General features: G+C 41.9%; 1 protein-coding gene across 2 annotated transcripts; it reads right to left on the bottom strand.

Moving 5' to 3' along the window:
* Window positions 1-703: 703 nt before the first annotated feature.
* Window positions 704-12,686, bottom strand: acox1 (acyl-CoA oxidase 1, palmitoyl). 2 transcript variants are annotated; one of them, XM_030782634.1, is made up of 14 exons: window positions 12,505-12,686; window positions 11,621-11,780; window positions 10,175-10,335; window positions 7,185-7,292; window positions 6,883-7,002; window positions 5,697-5,812; window positions 5,307-5,476; window positions 4,818-4,980; window positions 4,348-4,538; window positions 3,717-3,893; window positions 3,242-3,347; window positions 2,846-2,989; window positions 2,397-2,603; window positions 704-2,055 (listed from the first exon to the last, which is right to left on the bottom strand). In XM_030782634.1, the coding sequence occupies exons 1-14, from the start codon at window positions 12,611-12,613 to the stop codon at window positions 2,005-2,007; spliced, it is 1,983 nt and encodes a 660-aa protein (XP_030638494.1). In that variant the 5' UTR covers window positions 12,614-12,686; the 3' UTR covers window positions 704-2,004. The 2 variants fall into 2 exon arrangements, with proteins under 2 accessions (XP_030638494.1, XP_030638493.1); XM_030782633.1 differs by lacking the exon at window positions 10,175-10,335 and adding an exon at window positions 8,032-8,192 and having other exon boundaries at window positions 12,505-12,684.
* Window positions 12,687-12,712: the final 26 nt, after the last annotated feature.

Below are 12,712 nucleotides of genomic sequence, written 5' to 3'. Positions count from 1 at the left end.
GAAAGTGTTGTTGCGAACAAGAACGGGTACACTGTTCAGTAGCGTGGTACTTTCCTGCACTGGGCACTTTCCTTCGAAAGTAGGAGGGATCGTTACTCCACTATTTTGGCCTACCTTGATGGTACAATAGTTCAAACCCACCAACTGAAATAAGGCGATATAACAAAGAAATACGCTGCTGCATGAAGAAATGTGTCGACAAAGTCTTCTGTCGGTCAACCAGCTACACTCCTCGCCATAAATCGGAATTCCTCTTCCTACTCTCTACCACTACACCCAACTCGCAATGCTAGAGTGACGTTGCCAAGAGAATGGAGTCATTCCCAGTAGTATGAAAACAACTGGGAAATATTGTTAAATCACGCAAGTCTGAAGTAATGACTAACGTGATTTAAAACATTGTTTACTGCCAACATCTAATATTAACCAGAATCGGGAGGAGTAGTGTACCTAAGCAATTTAAGAAGAGCCCAAGGAATAGGTCTGTGGTCCCCCAAAGCTGCTAGACTTAATTTCGAATGAATAACATTCCCAGGAAAAAAACTGGTTGTGGTGTTGACGGTATATTGTAGGAAAATGATCTCATAAGAAGAAACTGCAATAGCTAATATTACATTTCACACGCTACATCCTGTCGTCTTCTTTTACGTTAATCTCCTTCAGTGCTGGTTAGAGCGCGAAATTTCAATTAATGTGAAAAGAAGACAAACGAGCAATCTTTATTGTTTAGTGAGGTACTAACATTTTTTAATCAAATCCTGACCTCTAGTGGCTAAATTTTACAATTGCATGGGTCGAGAGTGAAAAATTAAAGACTGCCAGACGCGCAAGGAAGGCATGAATAGAACAACGTATAGTCCAATCATTAAGGCAGTTCAGTACTGACAAAACAATGTTGATTTCACCTCTTAATCTCTGTGTATTCTAAATCCCCTCTCATTCACTAAAGGTTAATGAAATCAGACAGTTTCAAAAATCATAGACATGTCAAGTCAATATGCATGACACAACAAAAAACATTGTTATTATTGTGTTAAACTTTTGGAGAAAAACAAAACAAACGAACAAAAAGCAGCAAACAAATACTATTGGACCATAAGTGAATATTGTCCATTATAAATTTCCAGAAAGGCATGATTTTGCAGACAGTATAATTGAAGTTAAGGTTTACAGTTTGTTTGAATACAATCAGTCATGATTCATACTTACAGAAAAGTCTGATCCCCTCACATAAGGGCCCTAAAATATTACTCTCATTTTCCCGCACTACTCAAACTGTAGCCCTCTTACACAGACTAAATGTATGATTTGTGCAAAAATGGTTGAGTTGCCTCAGTTTTGACTCGGGCATGAAAATCACTGAAAGTTAGAGTACGCTCATATCTGTTCACAAATTGCCTTCCCTATAACCTTAATATCAGTAATAACATCAGGAGATTCCACTGTTATTCCATTTTGGAATTGTTCTCACATGACTTTCTCATGAACAAGCTGTGTAAATATGAAAACTGACTGGGTTGATTTCAGATTCATCTGACTCACGAGATAACTTTCTCACAGTACTTGTGGTAGATTCAATACCTGCATAGCATTTATCAGTTATGATATATCATTCACACTGCCCAGAGTAAAAGAAGAGCCTTAACAGTCTGTAAAACATGAATTCGCTATTGCTCTTTACTAGTTACCCTCTTCTTTGTAGAAAAGTAGTATAGAAACAAGGCAGAGATCAAAGTGATCTAATTTCTGATTATTTACTCTCAAAAAGCAGCATGTCTGCGTAGGAGGAGAAGAAAGATGTAGCCTGTGCAACTTAACAGGCCGCCACAAATTAGCATATAACACTACCCAAGTCGTGTTTACATCAGACTTGCAGAAGGATTATTATTGATCATGTGACTAAACGGCCCCTCTGATTGTAGGTATTGTAAGTCTAACGATTGATGTCCCGCGGCAAATTAACGTTGTTAGTTCTCCTGAATTTGTTCTCAACGGATTCATCATTCACAGCTTGGACTGCAGCGGTTTCAAGTACTTGTGGTATGATTCGTGAACCTGTGGTGGACAGAAGAGAAATGGAACAAATGTTAGGTTTCGAAAAATTCCACATGGTCTTACCGGATGTATGATACAGACTAGCACTGCACATACAACACAGCGTTTAGTATGTTTTGCATTTCATTCAAAATAAAGTTGATTTCAGCGCCCTTAATGACTGAGGAATCGGCGGTTTCTTACGGTAAGATTGATATCTACAGTTTGTCAGTCACCGAAGTACCAGAATGTGTTAGCAAACACACTAATTGTGATCAGTGCTTTGGTTAAAAAAAAACAAAAAAAAAAAAAAACATTGCACTTATCCCCACACGCTCTCTCGACCCTGCTTAACTGCTGACCTCTGTTCGGTTCAGGGGGGACTTGCGGGCCCACTCAAACATGTGCTCGTAGACGTTGCCATCGTAGCGGCCCAGCGAGGAGTTGAGCATCTCGTCCCTGTAGTCAAAGGCGTCCACCAGGGCCACGGCGTTCGGCCGCAGCTCAGAGAGGAGACCCTTGAGTCGCTGGGAGATCTGAGACAGCTGGGGAACAGTCAGGAGACCAGCCTGGGCGAAGGGGGAAGGGGTGAGAAAGAGAGGGAAAGAGAGAAAACGAAACCAGACGGGAAGCAAGCGACGTTTCAGATGCTGTTTTCATATAACGAGTCTTTAAAACAGAATTGAGAATTCCTGTAAAGGATATATGAGTGACTCTGAGGTACAAAAACCATGACAGTTAAGTGGGAGCCAGATAATCAAGGCTATTTAGAAAACTGTTGACAGTTGAACTGGGCTGTATTGTGTGGTACCTGGAGGAAGTCTCCGGAATGAATTGAGACTCCATGCAGGGCGTATAGCAAGGCCAGCGTGCTGAGAACAGAGTGGATGGCTGTGTCTTTCACCTCACTCAATTTAGCAGTAAAGAGTTTCACCACCACATAGTGACAGTGGGCCTACGGAGGACACACACAGAGAGTGACTCAAAGCACATTCATTTAGATTCATTTAGTCTCTTAGTAGGTCCATTCCTGAGCCATCTTGGTCTTGTCATCTTTTTTAGTTTAATAGTTTTTATTTGTCAAGTTTCTAGACTTTGAAAGTAGCACTCAAAAATCATTCCAAAAACTAAAGTTAAAGTAAAAAAAACCAAAAAAAACCCATATACACATGACTGAAGAAAAGGAAAAAAAAAAACGAGGCCTTACGTCGGAGGCGCGGACAAGGTCGATTGATGTGTTGTTCCATGCGTCCTCTGGGCTCTTACTGCGCTGCATCTCCCCCTGCAGGCTCTTAGCCGCCAACTCCACCAGTCTGACAAACATTCACACAGAGGGAGAGCTCAGTTACGACCAGTTGTCTTTAGGATCTTTCGTGGCTGCAGGAACTCTGAGTTTTGATGTGTCGTATCGCATTTGACAAAAAATAAAATACTTAAAAAATTCAATTTCTCCACAACACTGTTGTGAAAGTATCAAAATAGACTCATAGCAGTAACAATAAACAGCAAATCCAAAAGAACGGATCATTCGTTTTACCTTTACAAAACATAGTCTTTAAATGATTCTGCAAGGAATACAACACAACAGCGGACAAAGCATCAAGGACAAGCATCCCGTGCAGGAACAGCTATTTCTCTTCTCTGTCCTCCGGGTGACCGAGTTACTCTCTCTCTTCACTCACTTGGCTGCGCGGAGTTTGTAGGCCTCCACCAGGCTGGCCAGGTCGTTGATGTTGGTGACGGTGGGGCGGGCAGACACAGGCTGGGGTTGAACGCGGCTCTGAGACTCATTCAGGTAAGAGACTATTCCACTCAGCCGCTGTCCCTCACTCGCCTGTCTGTAGCTCTTCACTAGATACCTGACCAGGAGCGGAACGGCCGTGGTTAACGGGATACACCGGGTAAACGGGGCTCGTAGTGTAAGTGTGGATGACACGTCAAGAAAATATACACGTTCAGCCTCTTTGGTCTGATAACTGGGTGTATAATTTTGAATGTCTGCTGCTTGTGTCCTGATGTTTAAAGAGGTTTTATGTCTTTCTACCTTTTAGAAAAGGAATGTGGAAATTGAAACGTTAAAAAAACACTTCTCAAAAGCATAAAATCCATTTTCTTTTTCTGTAAATCGTCTCTTAAAATAACGGTTTGGGTTTTTTTTTTTTTTACTTTAGACTCTGACCAAACCAAGACTAATCTTAATCTTTGTCTATGACATAAATATGTGTCTGCGTATGTCAGACTGCGATGGGCCAACTGGACTCCCGGACCCGCCTCCCCGCGTCAAGCCGCCGGCTCCATTGATGCTTTAAGTACCTGGCGGTCTGCAGCATCATGACCGTGTTCTCGCCTTCGTAGGTGCAGGTCGGGGTGAAGGTGACGTAGATGTCGGGGAGGCTGCTGCAGCGTGAGTATCCGTGTCCGCCACACGCCATGCGACACACCTCGATACCCGCGCTGGCCACCCAGGTGGTGAAAGCCTTCAGCCCGGCGGACAGGGCATGGAGCTGCAGAGAGGCACCACAGGTAAATGACAATAGTTAAGTTCCATCCCTTACCATGCCTACAGAAGAGGAACGCTTATAAGAAACTGTGATGAAATAAACAGGTTGCTATATAATTACGTAAGTAAAATGAAAATGAATATACATGGGATTTTAAGGGTAAAGTGCTAGGAACCTTGTGCAGTAAGACAGAGCATGTATCAGTGAAATGACAGACGTTCATAAATAATTACTATTAATAAATAATAAATGAGTGCTGTTCTGGAATATTCCTCTGCATACCTCAGGAAGCTCGCTGAAGTCTCCTTGGTTAATGTCACCGGTAATGCGGTGGTAGGTTTGGCTCATGTACTGGCCCACGAAGCGGAAGGCATAGGCTGTAGCCAACAGGGGAAACAGCTTATACTGCTGAGTCTGATAGTCTAAGATCTGTGGCTCCGGCTCTCTGTGCACATTACCAAAAAAAAAAAACAAAAAAAAAAAACACATTCATTCTCATTAAATGTGGATTTAGAAAGGCTAGGTCAGGAAATCCACTCAAAGAGACTCTGTAGCGCTTCATCTTTGAGGCCTAATAACACAAAAGCATGTGTGTGTGTGCGTGTGTGTGTGTGTATGGATGCATGTGATCTGCTGGCACAATAAGGCTTTGTGTTTGTTCAGATGCATGTTACGCCTGTATGTGTGTGCCTGGTTGACACTACTCAGTGTGAGGTCGGTAGTGTGTGTGTGTGTGTGTGTGTGTGTGTGTGTGCGCGCGCGAGCGCTCACCCGGGCCGTATCTCAGACTGGTGCCGGACGGCGCTGTAGCGGATGGCGATGGTACAGGCCTTGGACAGGGCTCGGGACGACTCGCCCACGATCATGGAACGGATGAAGACCATAGTGCCGTACGTCAGTTTATCACTGGGAGGCTTAACGTACGTCCCATCTGGCTGCACCTGTTTACCAGTCACACACACAGGATTCACACACTGCTAACACAGATAAAGTCATGCACAACACAGTGTCTCATTATCTCACACAAACTTCTACCGCTGTTTTTTTTTTTTGTTTTAATTCTGATACTGATACATCGTTTTCTATTTCAGGTATAAACATGATTTAAAACATGTACGTTTTACAGGTGAGTTTATCGGACTACAGAGTGACTTTTCTCACCTGAGCGTACTTCATTAGCATGTTCGTCCGGGGAATCCGGACGTTTTCTAGTTTCAGAAAACCATTATCAACTTCATCGAACCCAAATTTAGGTCCAATGTCACCAACCACCACACCTGAAATACGAGACAAACTCGATTGCCACACCAATAACTATTTACGTATGGATTAAGCGTCCAAACACATTATAAAGCATTGTGCAAGAACACCCTTCATTGTGTGAAATGCAATGATTAATTGCTCTCTTGATGTTTTTATGTTTAGGCTTAGGAAACAAGGTGGCATGTCCCTAAAAACACCGCAACGGTTAGAATCCGGTTTGATTCAGTTTAATTTCTGCCAATGTGGAATCAACAAGATGGATACAGGGAAACTTATGAATGAGTAACTGGATCAGAATTGGCCTGTATCCGAATAATAACTGGATGATAATCAGATGGTTACTACATCAAATACTCATCCAAACAAACGTGAATACTAAAGGAATTCAACCATTAATCAGACTTGATTAAAACAATATATATACATACATACACACACACACACACACACACACACACACACACATATATATATATATATATATATATATATATATATATATATATATATTAGAGGTTGCACAGAGTACTCGAGCATTCGAGCACTCAAGCAGTTACATCAGTTCCCGAGTTTCTACATTAACATCGAGTACTCGTTAATCACATGATGCTAGATCTCGCGCACACTCAGTTTCTAGTTAGAGCCCGTGGTAAACAAGAGGAAGGATGGCGACAGCAGAAAAGAGCGAAACAGTTGTTTGTTTGCTATGTTGTTGTATTTCACTGTGCAGATTCTCTTTCCCAACTATCGCTGTGATGAAATAAACACGCAACAGTTGTGAGTTGTGGATGGAGTTCTCAAGTCCATTAGGCTTACTAATGATGACAAGGCATAATTTCAAAGTTACGCACTGGTGCAAGCCCTAATATACATACATAGAGGCAGAAAAAGGGTAGAAACTAGGTTGCTGTTGACATCAGTGGAGGTTCTTGGGTACTGCACGATTCAACAAGTGAGTAGGTGGAATTGATAGGGAACAGTGAAAATGGATTTACCCCCCCCACACACACACACACAGACACAGACACACACTCACACGCACACGCAAACATAAACACAAACCCATAAAACCTCTGGAGTGTACCTGGCAGCGGCATGTGTGTTTTCATGCAACGGGTCTGGACGATGAAAGCATGGAGGCCGTGACACTTCCCCTGTGTATACAGCTGTGCCAGCACAATTGCATGATTGGCTGTTTTACCCACTGTAAGTCACACAAACAGAAACAGAATATGAAACAAACTCAGTCTTTACAACCGGTTACTCCCAAACCGTTATCATATCATGGACAAAGTACAGCAAGTTTCTCTGAGATTTTTTTTTACATGTTGGTGAAACTGCACAAGTTGTACGAGATTCTGATGAGGGAAAAAAACGTTCACTCACGTCCTCCTGGCCACCATTTGATGGAGGTGACAGTGGGACTGTTTAATACAAACTCCTGAGTTGAGGGATCATAGGTAGAGGTGGTTTCAAGAGCACGGATGTGCGTCCCTGGAGAACCAATGGAAGGGAAGATACAAAGACAAAAACATACAAGGCACAGGAAGAGCTTGGTTTTAGATACTTTAGAATGGACAGGTGGACCGAGATCGTCCTGGTATCTCTTACAGGTGTTTGACAGCAGGAAAAAAAAAAAAAAAAAAAACCTTCAAGAAATAACAATCCTAATTGACCATTTTCTAATTTAAGGTGAAAAGGACAAAGTGAATTATGGATTGCTTAGCTTCATAACAAGAGCCGTCTTTTGATTTCTCTAAGCATCACCTCTTAAAAGAAGAGAGATGGACTGAGAAAGTTTTTTGTGATACTCTGGAGTCTAGGAGAGAAGGACTTCAAAGCCTCTTGGCACACAAATCCAGAAAGGCTGGCAGTAACGTTCTTGGCATTCTAAGCAGGCCAGACTTCATTTAAGCCATGCATATGCCAGGCTAATACCACAAGGGGACAAAACTAACAAAAGCACACCTCTGAGTGAATACAAGAATCATGTCTCTATGACTGTGGGGGAAAATATTTAAGATAGAAATATGTGAAGTAACGTCACAGCATTAAAACGAATTGTACGCATGACTTTTTTCCTGGAACGTTTTTTTTTACGATCAACCACCACCACATTAATTTGAGCAACGTCAACACAGACAACCGGGATGAGTCTCTGCGCGTAGCTGGCGCGAGGCCCTGTTGTGAAGGTATGTGTTGTTCTGTAAGGCTCTCAGCCAAAGCTGATTACCGTGACCCATCTCGGTCTGAGCGTAGGTGCCAATGATCTCCAGGTTCCAGGCGGGCATGAAGAAGCGGTCCTGCTGCTCAGACGTGGCCTGGTTCAGCAGCGTGGGCAGAAACATCCCCAGGTGGAGGTCCAGGGGCTCGGAACGCCCGCGGTGCACGACACTGGGGTAAGCCGGTTATCGAGGGGGGTGGTCAAGGGTCGGCGAGGAAAATGCAAAGACAGAAGTAAGGGAGCAATACAGATGGAGGGGTTTTTAACGCCACAGAGGAAGGGACAGACAGTAGGTGGATCAGGTGTGTGCGCAGTTGTTTGAAGCAGAGGAATGTTTCATTGAGGAAATAACATTAAAAGGGGATAAATGGTGTGGTTTAACAAATGGGGAGATGAAAGAGTACAAGCAATATCATTGCAGACAAAAAAAAACCAAATAAACAAACAAAAAAAAACAGAAAAAGAAAACAGCTCATGAGTCATGCAACCCTTCAACTCAGTGCAGATTAAACAGAGACAATTCATCATTAAATCCCATCAAAACATAAAACATTTCATTATGAGCTGGCTCCAGGCAATTCTATGAATTTCTTGGTGGAAGTGCTGATTCTTAAAAGCAGTGTGGGCATTTGGAAGACAGAGGCACACTCAGACTTGATGCTGAAACACTGATAAATACGATTATTATCGAATCAACAGAACAGTTCATGCAGTGAATCTGGAGTCGGTTAATGTTTCTTCCTGTAGTCATAACCTTCCAACCATATCCAAACTGTGTGGTTTCCAAAGTTCAAGATGAAGGTGAAAGGTAATAAACTTCTTGCCAGAATACCTTTGGCCTTCTCTGCAGGTTTGCCTCTAATGCTGTTTAATTACTTTAACAGTTGTACTTTTTTAAAGCCACAGCCTGTATACAAATGCAAATCCTTGATATCCACCAAAGTTTTCTCCGGTGTACTCCGAATTCCTTTGTTGAACCTTCTTTAATTACAAAAGATGTCGTTAAAATATTCATTTTACTGTATCCCAAAAGGATGTTTGGTTAAGATTGGTCATGGACCATGCAAAAAGTCTTATTCTAGGCTTGCGATGGGCAAATATTTCTTGCCAGCACAGCAACACTTGTTTTCCTAATCCCACCCAAGAAGCCAAAATCCAACGACAAATATGCAACATTCCAGGTTCAAATAAAGTCAGTGAAGAAATCCCTTCAGTGAACAATTCAAGTGTTAAAGTTCTTATTCAAACTGAGTGAGTTTAATTCATGGGGGGAAAAAAAAGTGGTCGAGTGGAAGGAAAGTGTTAAGGATGGCACTATCTTGGATATCAAACATAGTGCATGTAGAAGGGATACAGGTCAGTCCGAGGTCACTGACATGGTGTACTAGCTTGGCCTACATTTCCATCTCACAGACCTCCCCCTTTCCCTGACGACAATACTGGTTTGAAAAGTTGTTATTCTATCCCACGGTACTCAATGGTTGTTCTTTGGCAGGTAACCCAGTGTCCTCTCTTACAACTAAACGAAACAATGCTGTTAGTTTCAGGACAAGCTGCATTAATATTGGCTTGGAATATCAGATTCTCAAAGTAACACAGCGAAAATGTAGGCTAAATATTCTTTACAGCTATACAGCATTACTGCAGTAAAACTATGAGAGTTTTAAAGTAAGATGAAGAGTTAGTTAATCACGGAGATTCACAATGCACACAGGCCTGGGAAAAAGGTTATTTATGGTCAATCTGCTGGTTTATAAGTGAAGAGGAAAGTAAGACAGGAGGGAAGTTAGGACCAAGAAAAATGTAACATTCCTTTAAAAATCAGAGGAGTGAGGATGCTGTAGTAATGGGTCTGATTTCTTCTCAGTTACCTTCTCTCCAAGTCTCAGGAGGATCACTAAATGATCAGACAGAGAAAATCCTACTACGGGAATGGTAGTATGCAGGATGACTAATATTGATCATTTGAAATTTAAAGGAATAGTTCACTCTATATACGCCAACCACAATAAGCTGTCAAACACCTCCAAGAGAGTAATTTATGTCCACCTTTTAACTGGATCAAACAGAATTTGGTAAAAAAAAAAAAAAAAAAAAAGGCCTGCAAGGGGGGAAAAACTACATCTCCCAGAAGTCCCTGCAGGAGACTGACCGTGCCCCATCTCAGTCTGGGCGTAGGTGCCGATTGCCTTGAAGGACTCGGCTAGCGGGAGCCACTTCTTGCGCTGCTCTGCATCACATTGGCTGTACAGGGTGGGCAAGAACATGACGAAGTGAAGGCCCATGGCCTCATGCTGATTTCTGTTCATGGTGCTAGGAGGGGACAGACATACACACACCGACACTGATGTTCAGTGGTCACAGAATGCGGAAAGCACCCCCCAAAAGAAGGGAACAGACAGGCTTTCCTGTCTGTTTCAATATCTACCTTTCACTTAAAATGCTCAGCTCCGGAGTATCATAGAGTTAACACATGATGATTGTTTCCCGGTATTGGTTCCGGTTTAAATGCAACAGGCTATCGTCTTCCGATCAAGGGAGTTATCATTTGTGTCTAGTCCCTTACAAAGTACATTACAAAACACAAAATCCTCACAATTTCACATTAACCTTCACAACCTCACACGTCATTTGACCTCCGTGACCTCCTCTGTTAACCGAGCATAGCAGGGCGGGGTCGGAATACGGTGAATAATACAGTTTGAGGCTACAGAGAAATGTTTTAAGAGGGCAAAGTTGAGATAGATAAGGAAGTATTCTGAATAATCAAACTGAAATGTTAGAATACATTTTAAAATCATATAAACTTAAAACGTGGTTAATTTTATGGGGGGGGGTTTTCTGTTACAAGAAAGGAAATAATTAAAACAACCATGACTTTAAAAAGTGCTGTGAATTTCTCCTTTCTCCATTCACTGATATTATATAATGAGGAAGCTTGCACGGTTTCCTTACACTAGTTAACTGTATTGCCTGTCTTACTAAATGAACAATAAACATAGACATCACCTCTGACACACTTTTAACGTAGAAATGACCTTTGATCAGGCATTTCAAAATACTCCAGGGCGTTCATTAACTTCAGGCAAGTGGTCGAGTTCAACCCGTTTTAGATTGCTGTTCCACCAAAAAATTCACATCAAAGCTGGAGGCACTGTCTCTTCCACACAGATTTTTTAATTAAACTGGAAACACATCAAATAAACATCAACTGACGTGTCATTTACTTAAATAAAAAATGATAAATTCGAAAAAAAAAAAGCACCATAATGTGCTTCCAGAACCGACTCGTCCTTAATGAATCCATATGGCATAGTACTGTGGCTATGACCTCAACATTTCCTGTTTTGTAATTACATTTATTCAGAGTTGACTTACCCCATATTTCTGCTCATAATCAAGTACAAGCTACAAGCTATGGCAGCAGTCAGTGGATGTATGATGGAATGAAACTGTAAAAGCTGTATTGAAGTGTATATGTGATGCCTGCTAAAAGTCAGTTCACATCAACTGTTATGAAAGGGCGGGGGGGGGGGGTGTTAAAGTTGATGACTAACACAGCTTTGTCATGTTTTGATGTTTTGTGATGTTTCCTCACCTCTTGTAGAAGTAGATCTCCTCTGGGTCAGAGATGCCATATTCACGCAGCTTCAGAATCATCTGGGCGCTCTTCTTCACTGCAGCCTCATACCTTTCACTCCGGGACAAAAAGTTGAGGTCCTCGTGTTGGAAGTCAGGGTCATTGACCACCAGAGACTCTGTGTTGGATCAAAATCAGTCAGCATTAAAAGGAGGTGTCCAGAGGAAATGAACTTAGAGTTCTATTTTGAGAAGAATTTAAAAAGGCATATAATGCATTTTAAATAGTCAGCTCCGAAAGAATAACACAATCTTCAGAGAACCCCATCGTAGCCCCACAACACAGCATGGAACCATCATTTGATAGCTTTTGTGCGGTAAACAAGATGGAGAAGCCACTGGCAAAATTCTGGGGAATGCAAAAGTGCTGATAATGAGCGATGTAATTGCTTAAGTGCATTTATCATATTTGTAACAAGTTGCTACAGGCTGCCGTGGTAACAGGTTCCCGAGATACGATCCGCCAAGGTTTACCGTAAACGACAAGTTCAGTGAGAAGTCAAACATTATTTGATTTTTCGAATAGGAACAAACCTCAACAGTGATCTAGTCTGAAAACAGTGAGATATGTTTTATTCAAAATCAGAGATTAAGCTTGGATAACAATGCTCGGAACTGTTGCGACTGCCCTTGGTCAGTGTATCGAAGCCCCATTCGGTTCGGTCAGAAACTGTTAGCCAGTTATCTAACGTTAGGAAAAGTTAAGTAAAGAGGAGCAACACAAGTTTTCTGATATGCGTCTTTATGTTAGTTCATAAATGGATGCACGTACTGCGTTTGACGATATGAAACCATTCAAATAACAAATGGCAAATGTATACAGTGTTAACAATAGCCACTGACCTATTTCTCTTCTCCTACGGGTCTTCTCAGGACCTCCGTCCAGTATATACGTGAGACTCTCCGCGTTGAACGTTGCATTTTCCCGTTCTCTACAGATGTCAGGATTCATGGCGAATGTGCAAGCTCTCCTGTCTTCGTACCTGGACAGAATTACTGTATCTATATTATATAAGTAGTTTTATTTCAACTCTGGCCTACTGTCTAGTTG

The sequence above is a fragment of the Chanos chanos genome, chromosome 8 (genome assembly GCF_902362185.1).
Source record: "Chanos chanos chromosome 8, fChaCha1.1, whole genome shotgun sequence".
NCBI classification, from domain to species: Eukaryota; Metazoa; Chordata; class Actinopteri; order Gonorynchiformes; family Chanidae; genus Chanos; species Chanos chanos.
This window is presented reverse-complemented; position numbering and strand designations above follow the sequence as displayed.

What these genes read in the sequence shown, in the direction of transcription:
- acox1 (XM_030782634.1), bottom strand. Translation starts at nt 12,613, where the DNA reads ATGAATCCTGACATCTGTAGAGAACGGGAAAATGCAACGTTCAACGCG. An exon ending in TGCTAATGAAGTACGCTCAG is followed by an intron (nt 5,477 to 5,696) that starts GTGAGAAAAGTC and finishes ACTGGTAAACAG; the next exon opens with GTGCAGCCAGATGGGACGTA. An exon ending in TACAAACTCCGCGCAGCCAA is followed by an intron (nt 3,348 to 3,716) that starts GTGAGTGAAGAG and finishes AATGTTTGTCAG; the next exon opens with ACTGGTGGAGTTGGCGGCTA.